This window comes from Pagrus major, chromosome 14 (genome assembly GCF_040436345.1).
Source record: "Pagrus major chromosome 14, Pma_NU_1.0".
Taxonomy (NCBI): domain Eukaryota; kingdom Metazoa; phylum Chordata; class Actinopteri; order Spariformes; family Sparidae; genus Pagrus; species Pagrus major.
This window is the reverse complement of record NC_133228.1, coordinates 10,045,438-10,058,313: the sequence shown is the minus strand read 5'-3', so window position 1 is coordinate 10,058,313 and position 12,876 is coordinate 10,045,438. Positions and strand designations below refer to the sequence as shown.

At 40.8% G+C, this 12,876-nt stretch overlaps 1 protein-coding gene across 1 annotated transcript in view; it reads right to left on the bottom strand.

The window, feature by feature from the left end:
- gramd4a (GRAM domain containing 4a) overlaps window positions 1-12,631 on the bottom strand; it is a 50,758-nt gene extending 38,127 nt beyond the window's left edge. The window contains exons 1-2 of the mRNA XM_073480512.1: window positions 12,281-12,631; window positions 3,221-3,422 (exon numbers count right to left, since the gene is read on the bottom strand). Of these exons, the coding sequence (XP_073336613.1) occupies window positions 3,221-3,422; window positions 12,281-12,309 (231 nt within the window). The 5' untranslated portion in view covers window positions 12,310-12,631. The remainder of the gene's footprint in view (window positions 1-3,220; window positions 3,423-12,280) is intronic.
- Window positions 12,632-12,876: the final 245 nt, after the last annotated feature.

The following is a 12,876-nucleotide window of genomic DNA, read 5'->3' as shown; positions in this document are numbered from 1 at the left end:
CCACTGAAACCAAACACTCTCCTCCCTACCCAACCTGATTTCCTGTAAACCTGTGATTTCCTGACTTGTAAAAATGTGCATAACAAAAAAGAGAGGTATGCGCACATCAGACCTCGACTTCCACCACACAACAAGAACAATAAAACCTGTACCACCGCAGTGATTTAAGTAGCAGGCTTCTCGGTAAAGAAAACCACAATCCTGTGTAAAGGTGCAATCCACAGCTCTTCATACAGTAAGCTGGTAGATTTAAACCCACTTTTTTTTTTCATATGTATTCTGGAACGACTACTACGTCAAAACCCTAAAAAAGAAAGACTGCGGGCACGACTTGAGTCTGCATTTCAATGGAGATTACTGTTCAGAATCATAATCCAAAGTGATTACAGTGGTGAACTGTTTTAGTATTTGTCTGCCATTATGGAACTGATCTTTAACCCCGACTATGAAACTGAAAAAGATAAAGAGACTTGATTCTAAATCCTAAAGATATGATGACAGGCTCAAGTACTCATGACCCAGTGATAATACAGCATGGAGTGACATGCTGGAGAGCTTTAAGCACTGATATTTGGTTAAGTGGATTATATTATTTCAGATATCTGGCGGTGTGACTTTAAGGGGCCTTTTATTTGAAAAGCAAATGCATTTAATCATAATGTATACATATACAGCAAAAGAAATCTGTCTATGAAAGTTTAGTCACACAAGTTTTGGTAAGAATTTTCATTATATATAATGATTTCAATAAAACCAATGAGGCTTGTAAAATTAGCATTAAGTTTTGAAGTGAGGATTTATTTTTAAAGCAACAGTACGTAACTTTTCTATCATTTTTTATTTTTCCACAGCCCCACCGCCCCCCATTTTACTTGTTTCTGCACTATATAATTTCAGTGAGGGTAGGATCACAGCGTTACATACATGTTTACTTCAACATACATGTTTTCAACACATAATGATGTAATGAGTTTTGTTTGTAGTCAGCACCTACATTATGTCTGACAAATTGTTGCAGACCTGGGATTTGTATTTATGACAGTGGTGTTGCAGTCTGGTGGGCGCCAAATCACACAAAATGCCAATTTCTACATAATGTTGCCTTAACATAGGGTTTTCTGATTCTACACATGCACAACAGGACTTACATATGATTATTATTTCAGTAAAATATCATTTTGCATTACTTGGTGCATTGTCTTGGTTCGCACCGCATCATCTTACCCATCTCAATGTGCTTTCGATTAATGACACGATGACACTAAGTATGACAAACGCAGTGAAGAAAGCCACCTGAGCCAGCAGGAAACGTCGGGAGAGGCCGGTGAGGTCGTATGCAGTCATCTGTGCAATGACTGAACACCATCTGCTTGGTGACATTTTACCTATTTAATATGGATGACACAGGCTAGTTTGTCAAAAAGTCTCAGTGCATGTGTGCTGCAGTCAGAGGGCAGACTCTGTCCTTCTTTAACAGATGAGGTAATGAAGGTGAGGTTTAGACCCAGGTCATGTGATCTGATCCTGGAGAGTGGAGACATATCATTGCAGTCTGGGTGGGCTGCAGCTTGCCAGCAGGGATCTATGAAGGGCAATAAGCAGGGATGATGAGATTTCCACCTAGCAGATATTAAATAGTTCTGTGGGAGAAAGTGCATGCTTCACATATGAGTGTATATATGTTTGTGTGTGTGTGTGTGTGTGTGTGTGTGTGTGTGTGTGTGTGTGTGTGTCGTGCGTGTGTCCCAGCAGGAATAAGATCTAGCATGGTCTATTTTGGGGCTTTGGAGTGTGACTCATCAGTGCCGTGATGTGGGCGATGCCTTCCCAGTGGGCTTGTGTTCACACAGGCAAACACCAATGCACATACAGACATGCAAACACCAGCTCACAGACATACTTGTGCACACAGGAGGGCACAAGTGCATACTTAGAAATATAGACACATGTTGGACGCACTAACAAGGGACCATATTGAGTAGATCATTTAAAAGAAATTTGCTCCAGAATTGATAAAAATCAGCCACAATTGAATATTGTTTTGCTCTCGAGGCCTGTTATGATCTAATGATGTATTTTGTCTCTGAGTACCACTCATTCACCACCGGGCCTTGTGCAGCTTTCAATGGGATGTCATATCGGCTCTCTATTTGAGTAGAGACAAAAAGAGAAAATGAAACAAGGACAGAGATCCCTGGGGCCTTCATTCAGGAAATGATACAATCAAGTGACTAATCCTGTCTTTATAAGCTGGGTATCTTTCTACCAATTCATGAGCGTGACGATGACGGCAATACTGGTGTTTTAGTCAGCGACGAGGAATGACAGAGAGCTGCAGATTTCATGAAATATGAACACAATCTAGCGTGGGAGGAAGAAACATCAGAAAACATGATCTGGTGAGTTATCTTCAGCCTGTCATCTCCTCTGCTCTAGACATCTCAGAGTCTAATAATCAGAGGCTAAATTCCTGTCCTCCAGCCTCCTTTATTGCTTTAATCTTTTCTCTTCTTCTATTTTTCATTCCTTCCTGCTATCCAATATCTGTTCATCTCACCACTGCTTTCACCATTCCGGTTCTTGTCTGCTGCTGATTGCCATCTCGATTCTATGCCCTCCATCTGAAAACTTTTATCTCTGCCATTTCCGCCATTTTTCTTGTCATGACAACCCCATCCTCCATCGCTTTCCTTTTCTCTACAGAGTATAACTGAAAACAAGTGGGATTAAATAAAACAACACAGCGTCATTTTTAGTGCACATCAGAAAGGCGCAACAGCAGCTAGCTACTGCACATCTCCCGCCTTCTGTTTTATGTGTTACACTGAGGTCAGAGCATCCTTTTCAGACAGAATAATTCATGAGTACATTGAAAAAACGTTGCCATGTGTGTACCTCCTAGCCAGTCAAGGCTGAATGCGTATAAGGCAAAAACAAGATAACCGTTTATTCAGTGAGATAAAGATGATACATACAGAGACAGGGATATTAAGAGGGAGACTGACATTAAGAGAAACAGAAAGAAAAAGGAGAATGACATAATCCAGGCAAAGAGAAAGAAAAAAAGGGAACAAAAAGCAAAAGAAGCAACACAAAGTGAAAAAAAATCACGTTCTGCTTCCTCTATAAAATGGGATCAACTGAAAATGTGGCCATAATCCACCTCAAACACACAGATAAACACATATCCATTTACTGTATATGCATGGTGAGCACTCACAGGGTCTCTCAGGAGGTCCTCTGTGCCTCTGGGCTTCAGCTGCATGTCGTCGCTACATTCGTTGTCGGAGGCGGGTGGCGACTCGGCCAGATCCGGAAAGTCGTCTCTCGTCCTGGGGCCTCGGAAGCGGATCTTGTCCAGGCGCTTTAGCATGGTCAACACCGCGCACCTGGGCTTTACCTTAACATGGCGGACGGCAACCCTGTGGAGACACAAAACACAGAGATTATTGTTAGTATGGCTGTTTGGAAAATAACTTCCTTTAAATATTTTTTTCTTTTCTTCTGAAATTATTGAAACCTGATAAACAGAAAATTATTGACATTCCTTCCCTTCGCCAAGTTGGACTTTCACATTTGATGAAGGTGACAAAATCCAGATATAGAGCATTGTACTGTAATGCATGTTGTAGCAAGCTGATAAAAGTTTTTGAGCAATTGAAGAGGGTCCAGGTCTCCAGGACCCATAACTTTGGATTAAAATTGCCAACAACAAAACATACAATCTCCCTTGTCATAAGCCCCAAGATACTTCTGTGGGTATTAAATTCAAACAGGACTATGCTAGTCTTTCAGTATTTCACCTCTGGAGAGATGGCCCTTGCATAAAACTGGGTTTTCTCTGCAGTAGATAGACACAAAAATTGTGTTTTTTTAAATTGGTACTACATGACCAGAGAACAAAGAGAAAAAGGGCAGTGGTATTTCCGTTTGTTCAAAAGGTCACAAACCGACAACAACCAGAGTTGCTGATGGGAACGTCATTAGTTTTGCAGGTATTGCTGACATTAAATTTGGACATGACAGCACGAGATCAAAAATGATGGCATCACACTAGTCACTATAAGTGCTATCTTATTTTGAAATTCATCTTGAAGCTTGTACTATAAAGCACTGCAAACTCCCTTTTTACCCCAATCTTAAGTTGCCAAAAACCTGCACATTTCTGCCCATAGCAATTCCAACCAAACTCTGACAAGGTTAGCACTTAATAAAGGTTAGTGCATTGCTCTTCCCCTCAGCCTACACAGATAGATGAAACCAGTAACCCTGTTACAAGCTTTAACAACCAAAACCTCTAAGTCCTCTGGCAAACAGTTGACAGCAGCAGATCTGCTGACCCCATTTGCCGATGTTATTTCCATAGTGGGAACAGTGGCAGCGGTTGTAAAGGGTTGTGAAAGGCTTAATGGTCATGTTTGGTATCAGGGGCCGAGATATAATGATGACAGATAGACAAGGGGGCTGGATGTGTCATCATACACAGAGTCACAGGAGTCAGGCTACTGCAGCGTTTTCTCAGCATTCAGCAGCAGCAGCAGTCTGATGCTGCAGTAAAATTAATCCCACTGATAGAAACAAATACAGACAGGATAAATGACCTCATTAATGCTCACCAAAAGTGAGCCAATATGAGACAACTACAGGACAAATGTGCAATAGATCATGATTAGCATCGCACTGGGAGACACAACAGGTGCTTAACTGGTAATGGCAATGCATCTGTAGGTAAGCACTGATGATAGTCTCCTCGCTGCCATTTGTCCACAAATGTCCCCGACCTATTAAAATCTGACTGCATCCATAGTGTTGACATTTTAGCCACCAACTCCATTAAGTCCTTTCTTAGATTGAGACATGCCGACTGAATGAAAGAACAGTAAGAATCCCCAGTCCAAGGGGATTCCTAGGGGATTCTGGTCCATAGTACTACTCTCTGAGGTCGTTCTGAATCGACCGAATGCTGTGTGTCAAAAAAATTGTCACAATAATCCGTCACCCTGTCCGTCAACTGAGCACATACCCACAGACTGTGTAGTAAACATGGCTGTGTTGTTTTTTGACTTCTGTGGGCAGTGATTAAGTGTGGTTCTTATTGATGTAATCCTCAGAGACCACTTAATCTGCTTGACTGGAAGACTGGCTGTCACATTACAAGTATGGTTATCTGACTGATGAGCTCTCCGTTTCTATAAATCATTGGCTTACTAACAATCTGTATGGCTCGTTGCTGGGTTTACCTCTACTCTAATTTGCTTACTCACCTCATTTCTAAAAACTCATTAGTAGCAGTGTCACGATTCTTCAAATTCAGAATTTGATTCGATTTGAAGGGTTTTTTTCTTCAGCACTGAATGCTATGCCATTGTTAGGGCAAGATATAAAGATCCTTTTGATCTGTTGAAAGAATTTAGATATTTTACAACAGCAGTTTGACTTTATCCTGGCCTTTGGTAGGTTAAGAATAGGCACATTCAAATCATATTCACCAACAACAAAAGATAGAAAGTTTGTAACAAAGTTTAGCTTCTCAAATCTGGCCTGAGTAAACCCTCTTCCCAAACAAATCAATAAAGGATCCCTGAAGTAGGAAATTATTGCCTCTGTGAATTTTTTTCACTGCACACATTAGACTGAGCCACAAACCACATAATGGGGGGAAAGTCAAACATGCTCAGTAAGATCTAAGAAAGCGCTGATCTAACTGATAATGTTGGTACTTGGTATGCTGGGTGTTACAATGGGACAGTGACCCTAGAGAAAGATCAAAAGAGGGTTTTGGATGTCTTTATCAAGCTAAAATTAACCTTTTCTTATTGAATCCTGTTGGAAATGTGCCGACAGCCCTGAAAAGTCCATGCATGAAAACCAATTTGGTGGAACTCCATCAATTCTGCCAAGAAGTGTGGTGAAAGATCCAGAAGTCTTCAGGACACTTGCTAATGTATACCAACTGATTGAGGTGAAGTAATATACGACCAAATATTGTGTTGTATGTATATTGTCTTACCCATTACTGTCATTATATACAATGCATGTCTAATCACTGTATGTAAACCTTTGACTGCAACTGTATTTTGATGTTAAATATGCTTCACTTACACAATTCCCTTTATCCTAAAACATTAAGGGCTTAGATCCTGGATTGTTACAAGGAGAACATCGATGAATGCAGACACAAAACAAAATGGTTTAAAAGGAGAAACAAACACACACACGCAAATATTTCACATTCTGTTTGGCCATGTGGGAGCACATAAATAATGAAATAAAAACAAATAGTGCTGGTAGTGGTAGCAGTTCGCCCTTGTTAATAACTGGACAGTATTCACACTTCATCTGTGCAAATACTAAATTTGAATTATCAAACAGAGCTGAGCAACTAACAGATGATCCAACTCTGACGCAGTCATCACAAACTGACGTCACTTGAGATGACGACCGAAAGGAAAAGACGCCTCGCTTTATCTAAAAATGTTAACTCCTTTCCTCGCATCTCTCTTACGTCTTTAGTAGAAGGGAATACGATTGAGATGTACCCACAGATAGACATTAAAGCAGCTTACGGTTTTTGTGCATGAACTTAAAACAAACATCTAATTTCCTCATGTCGGCAACCCACCCACATATGTACCTATAAGTGGCACACACAGAGGTGACTGGTGGGTTTATTTTTCCTCGCTGAGGGGCGAGTGGAAACATGGTGATTGGCAGCTTAATAAACACTTCCCTCCTCTTGTCGAGACAGCTGTCACAATGAAACCTGTTCTCACAATAACCACCTGATTCCAGTTTATACTGCAAGTATATCACGCTACAGCTCTGTGAGCCTCTGGTCATCTCAACCTAGTTGTGGTTAACTACTATAAAATACAGCCAAAACAATAAAAAACTAAAAGAAAAAGGAGCCTTCATTTGTTTAAACTAAGCTTGTATTTGAGAGCAAATTAGATGTTCCCATGCTATTCCTTGCCTCCTTTCACTGCAGTGTTCGTCAGACAACCTCTCCTTTATTTATTTCCTTTTTTTGAGGATTGGTTCCTCCAGTCCAGAGGCAGTTTCTACAACAACACCATCTTAAACAGGAGGATGAAAAGATGAAAAGAGGACAGGAGGAGGAGGAGGAGGAGTACAGGGCCTTAGCTCAAGGTCTGATCACTATGTGAATGTTACCGGGAACACACACAAACAGGCCTCATAATACATTTGCTTAGTTATGTACAAACACTACATCCACCTTTACCTAATCTGAAGTCATGACTAACAGGAGAGGCTGCAGTCCTCAAACATAATAGAGCGGCAAAGATATGCACACACACATGCACATAAAACAAACTGACACACACAGGTGGATAGTGTTTGTTTTTTTCTGCATATATTAGGTAAGGGTGAGTAGCTTTACAAGCCCTGTGTGTATTGGCTATACAAGTCTAATACATGGTGTGTTTGTGTGTGCGTGTATGCTCAGGCTTGTCTGGGTAATCTTCTGCTAATGACCCGTAGTAGCTAGAGGTTACTCTTGGTCACACAGGTCACATTCACTCTAAGAGCCAATCACGGTCATTCATGGCTAACAGGCAGTCTAATGCCTTTTGGTCTACATCAGCATCTCTCACTTTTGTAACAGAATAAAATCATGTGAAGGAATCATCAAACCCTGCAAATGGAGTTTCTCTTTTTTCAACTGAAATGACTGACAGATCAACAAAAATTTAATCGGGACCTATTTTTGATAATCAATCAGTCGTTCATTATGTTAGGATGGTTCAAGCTTCTAAAATGAGGATGACTTTATTTCAGTTTGGGTTTGGACAGGGAAATTACAGCATTTCCCTCCGATTTCTGATGTTTTATAGACCAGTCAATTAGTTGGTTAGTTGAGAAATAATGGGAAGATTGATAAAATATAGTATGTGTTGGCTGCAGCCCTCGTTTGTACAATAATATGTAATACAAGATTGGCATTTAAAATGTCCAATCTTGGTCAATCATGTTCAACATACAAGATGTGAAATAATTTTGTTTAAACAGCTGGCCACAACTAGGGATTTGTTATCATCTATTCATCAAGCAATTATTTTCCAAAAATAATCTATGAATCCTTTGGTCAATAGTACATCAGCAAATAGCCTAATCAAAAGTTTCCATGGCCCCTTGCTTGGATCTCAACAGCCCATAACTCAAAAGATATTCAGTTTACTATCATAGACAACTAGAAAATAATCATATTTTAGAAGTATTTTTGCAAATCTTGCTTAAAAATAGTATTACTTCTAGTCCATCAACTCGACAATTAATTGAATGATTGCTTTTTCTCTAGGTCTTAGCAACTTGCAAAGAAATCCTCATTCTAGCAGAGCAGCCCTATGTATTCATCACACTACAAGACTGAAAATATAGCATGCAACGTTTTCAGATATCCATCCTTGTTGGTAACCATGATGCATTTTTTACGAGTGCCATTACAGTCATCACATTCTTTTATGTATAGCCTTTAGTGTACACTTATAAACCTTTGTGTTCTCAGCTGTACACAAACACACTCATCTTACTTTGATAACCAGTCAGGTGGCCTTACTATCACCCACGGCTATCTACATCCATAGGAGGATACTGGCACAGTATAGCCACGTGAGATGTGAGTAGTTCTTTCTACAATTACCCCCATATAGCCGTTGCCTATCAACCATGCGTGAAAGGGAAGGGGGGCAGTGGAAACAACCACATACTGTTGAGTACAACACAGCTAGAGCACTCACACAAGTAGGCCACTTTCTGTGCAAGTGTATTTTCTGGGACATTAGGCAGTTAGATTTTGTTTTCTGAAAAACAGAAAGCTTGACAATAAGCACTCATTAGCTGGAAATGCCACAGTGTCATGTTTCCGCTTTTGTGACTGATACAAACCTCGTTTCCTGTCTACAGGTGCTCTAACTCAAATGTGTGCATAAAACCATGCAAGACCATCCTGTCATCATCATCCACGGTGCTTGGTTTCTGTAGAGACAAGGTTCAGTGCAGCAAGAGACTCACCTGTAGAGCTAATCTCAACTTCTGCAGGGTTTTATAAGACACTGGAGAGAGGTGACCTTTAAAAACCTCATCTGCCAGCAATTACTTAAATGTTCCAATGAGTAGCTGTAACTTTTGTTCAGCTCACTTTCCGAGAGACTGGCAACAGACGCTAAGGAGAAAGCTACTGCCATGCTGAATAACTTTGTGTAATGAAACAAACTGTTGCAGGTGCCATTCTAACGTATACCCATTTCAAACTAGACAAAAAACCCACCAACAACCACTAACATCTGGCCTTTGTCAATATGGAAAAGAGTACAATTAGCATTCATTCCAAGGTGAAATGACACTGCAGAAGTCACAGGTATTCTGCTCCAGCTCTGACAGACAGTGAAGGAAACATGACATCCAGATGGATACGCAAATATTCACCCCTCTTCAAGAAGGACGCTATGACTTGTGTTGACTTTCTCACTCTTTTTATTGTCTTACCACGAGTTGACATATATGGCCTGAAAATTATATTACAGTATTTTAAAGCTATCTCTAGATACACAATACATGTGTTGATGTTCTTAAATCTCCATAAAAACACTTCATTAATGCTGGGACTGAGAGACAGAATCGGAAATTACAATATTTTTAACCAAATACCCTCTCTGATGTGACAATATTGTAGGGATGACTATTGGGTTCTCTCACAAGAAGAAGAGTTTTTTGATAAATCATCGTCAGTAATGTGGATATAGTAACTAAGTGGGTAAAGACAAGTATTAGAACAAGAAGAACAGTCTGGTAAGTTCAGAAAATAAATGAAAACGATATCCAAAAAATTAGACGCTATATGTACTCATATCTCGATAATGATAATATATTTAAATTGCCCAGCCCTATATTTATCTTTTAATAAAACTCTGTCTATGCCTCATTGTTGCGTTAATTTTTCAGATTTCCTTTAGAAATTTTAGTACTGTGACAACAACACTAGTAAGAATGGTATAAGAGGACTAAACAATAATGCTGTAAAAGAAGCAGCTACTGAATAACCACATTCTCATTAAGTTGAACCACAGTCTCAATCAGGATAAACATTGTTATTGTAAATGTTTTCATCAAGCCTCCCATTTTCATTTGTAGTCATCCCCGGGGATGGAGCGGGAGGAAGGGAGGATAGTGGAGATATGATGAACTTTAGACATTAGACACGTTCTTTGTAGTAAGTTTGAGATTGAAGGCCAAACAAGGGTCTCAGCAGAGTCCCAGTCACCAAATTTGGAGACAAGAATAAGGAAGACATGCCAGGAAAAGGAAGAATGTTCAAGCTTTTATCCAGCCAACTAATGCAACCCTCCCGGCAACGTGTAGTTGACTGAACAAAAATAAAAGTCAGTTATTATGGCATATGTTTTTCAAGCCAAACATCATGTGCACGTCATTTTGAATGATACAAGTCAGCTTGTATTTTCGACATGATAAGTCATGTGCACGGTGGCATTTATGTTGTTATTACCACCAGTGATATGTAAATCAATACAAAAAAATAATATAGTAATAAAATAATAATTTGTCCCTCTTCTCTTGTTACCCGCATTTCACCGTTGTTCTGAGGCACAGACAACAAAACGTAACCAATTTCCAAGGGCTCTCTTTTAAAAATGTCAAACACACAAATCACAACGCTTCAACTTGCAATTATCTTGTGACGACAATAACAATGACCGACATTAAAGCATGCCTCCGTGGTGCACTTGACGCTGGATTGAGAGGAGTTAACTGATATTAACAATCATGAGTGTTTTGAGAAGGATAATATCATATCAGTGGCCTCCTGCTTTAGAGCACAGTGAGACCACAGTTGGCGAGGTGACATTTACTCACACGCTGGGAGGAAAATTAGGCATGAGCTACAGGAGACCATATGAAAATAGTTTGTTGTTGTTAGCCTCCAACCCCTGCCCTTGCCCTCAGTGCCTTCAACACATCATTCCTCCTACTCTGCTGCTATTATTTCACCACGCAGTTATATAAACCATGATACAAACGATCAATATTGGCCTGAATAACTGGTCAATCTGCCCTCTTTCTCAAATTGGATGGGCAAAGTTGAGTCAGGTCAAAGAGGAACCAAATATGAACTTCGTGGGAGAGGAACCAGGCGGGATCCCTGCAGGGCAGGAAACAAATGCTTGTCTCCACTTACCCACTGATATGAATGGGAAATTAATCCTGGTTTGACAGCACCCTGGCTCCTCTCAAATCATTGTGCACCAACAAGTAAAGTGGGTTAGTAACTTTGACAAAACTTAAAGGGGCACTATGTAGTTTTGGAGAAGAAATTCAAAGTCAGAATAGTGATGAGATAAAAAATACAAACTCAGAATTATTTATCTTTTCCATAACTGAATAAACAAGCTGTTCAAAGGGGAAAATAAGATCGCCAGAACACTGTTTGAAGCTAGAAAGGTGGCAGGGTCCGCCACTTATAAACAAAGTTGAACAGTATGGAATTGTGTTGTCCTTTAAGGTCAGTTTGTTTATTCAGTCAGGAAAACAAAGAGTTTGTTTGTAAAGGCGTAGATGTATCAATCTTGAGATTAAAATGTCGTCCTCAAAACTACATAGCGCACCTTTAAAACAAGCTCTACCTATCAGTGCTTGTAATGGATTTCAGTTCCAGTTTCAAGCCTGCGAGTTCATTCTCAGACCGCACGAACATGAATGGATGGAGCCCCCTGAGTCAACGACTGCTCAAAATACATTAAAAAAAATATGAACACAAAGTAGCTAGGCTATATCAATACACGGTGTTATGTAATGAGGTGTGACTGGGGGTAAAACACACAGAAAAAAACCCCGAAACTGTCCTTTAAAAAGCAGCGATGACCGCTATTTTAATGAAGCAGTGCACTGACAGCAGGCGACCGTTGAGACTTTTCATGTTCACGACTCCATTGAACGGCAGCAGTTTGACGCTAGCTGAGCCCAGACCGCACTGTTGAATGTAAATGTGTCCTTTTTACAGAAAACGTGTCAAGGACTGAATTAAAAAGCTGGAGTTTGACGTTAGGCCTCGAGATAACGGTTTCAATAAAACCCCCAAATGGTCGGACATGTTTTTTAATCTGTCACATTAGAAGACACCAAAAATAATTCGCATTTCGGCTGACAGCGAACGCAGACAGTGTCACAGGCGGTTGGCACGAAACAATACCCTTAATTTTCAAACAAAAGAAGGATATAAAAGAGAAAAGACAAGTGTCCTCACCCAGCACGTAAATCGTAGCAAAGTTTCATGAACACTGAGATTTGCCTTTAGTCCGCTTTATCCGTCAGTACACCTGCTGCTCAGGACGTCCAAATTAGCGCCAGTCTCACGGCGAAGACAGCTCACTCGGTCCATCCATCCCGACAGTATCCGCTTGTTTCAGTGCACCGAGCAGCGAAATGTCGTCTCCCGCTGAGTGTTGAGCGGTTACACGGGCAGACACCGACAGAGACGGAGAGAGAGAAAAATACCAGTTGCGTCCCTCCTGTTTTGGGGAGAGCTGCCCTGACCAGCGCCGTTGTTGGCCCCGGAGCTCGCAGATACTAGCTTGTCCTCCTCGTCTCTTGTTGATTTCGCAGAGGGGAGCGGGGGAGCGGGGGGAGCGCGGCCGAGGAGGTTTCGTCAGTGTTCGGCGCTGCTTTCTTAAAGGGGCCGCTGGCGGTGAGCGGTGCTCCGGAGACAGGACGTCATGAGCGGAAACACCTCTCCTTACCACCGCCCTGTGGCAGCCACTGTCACGTAGTGATCAGCTACAGAACAGGTGGGTAAACAATGGACCATCTTAACGTCATTAAGCGTGACTGTAAATGAAACCC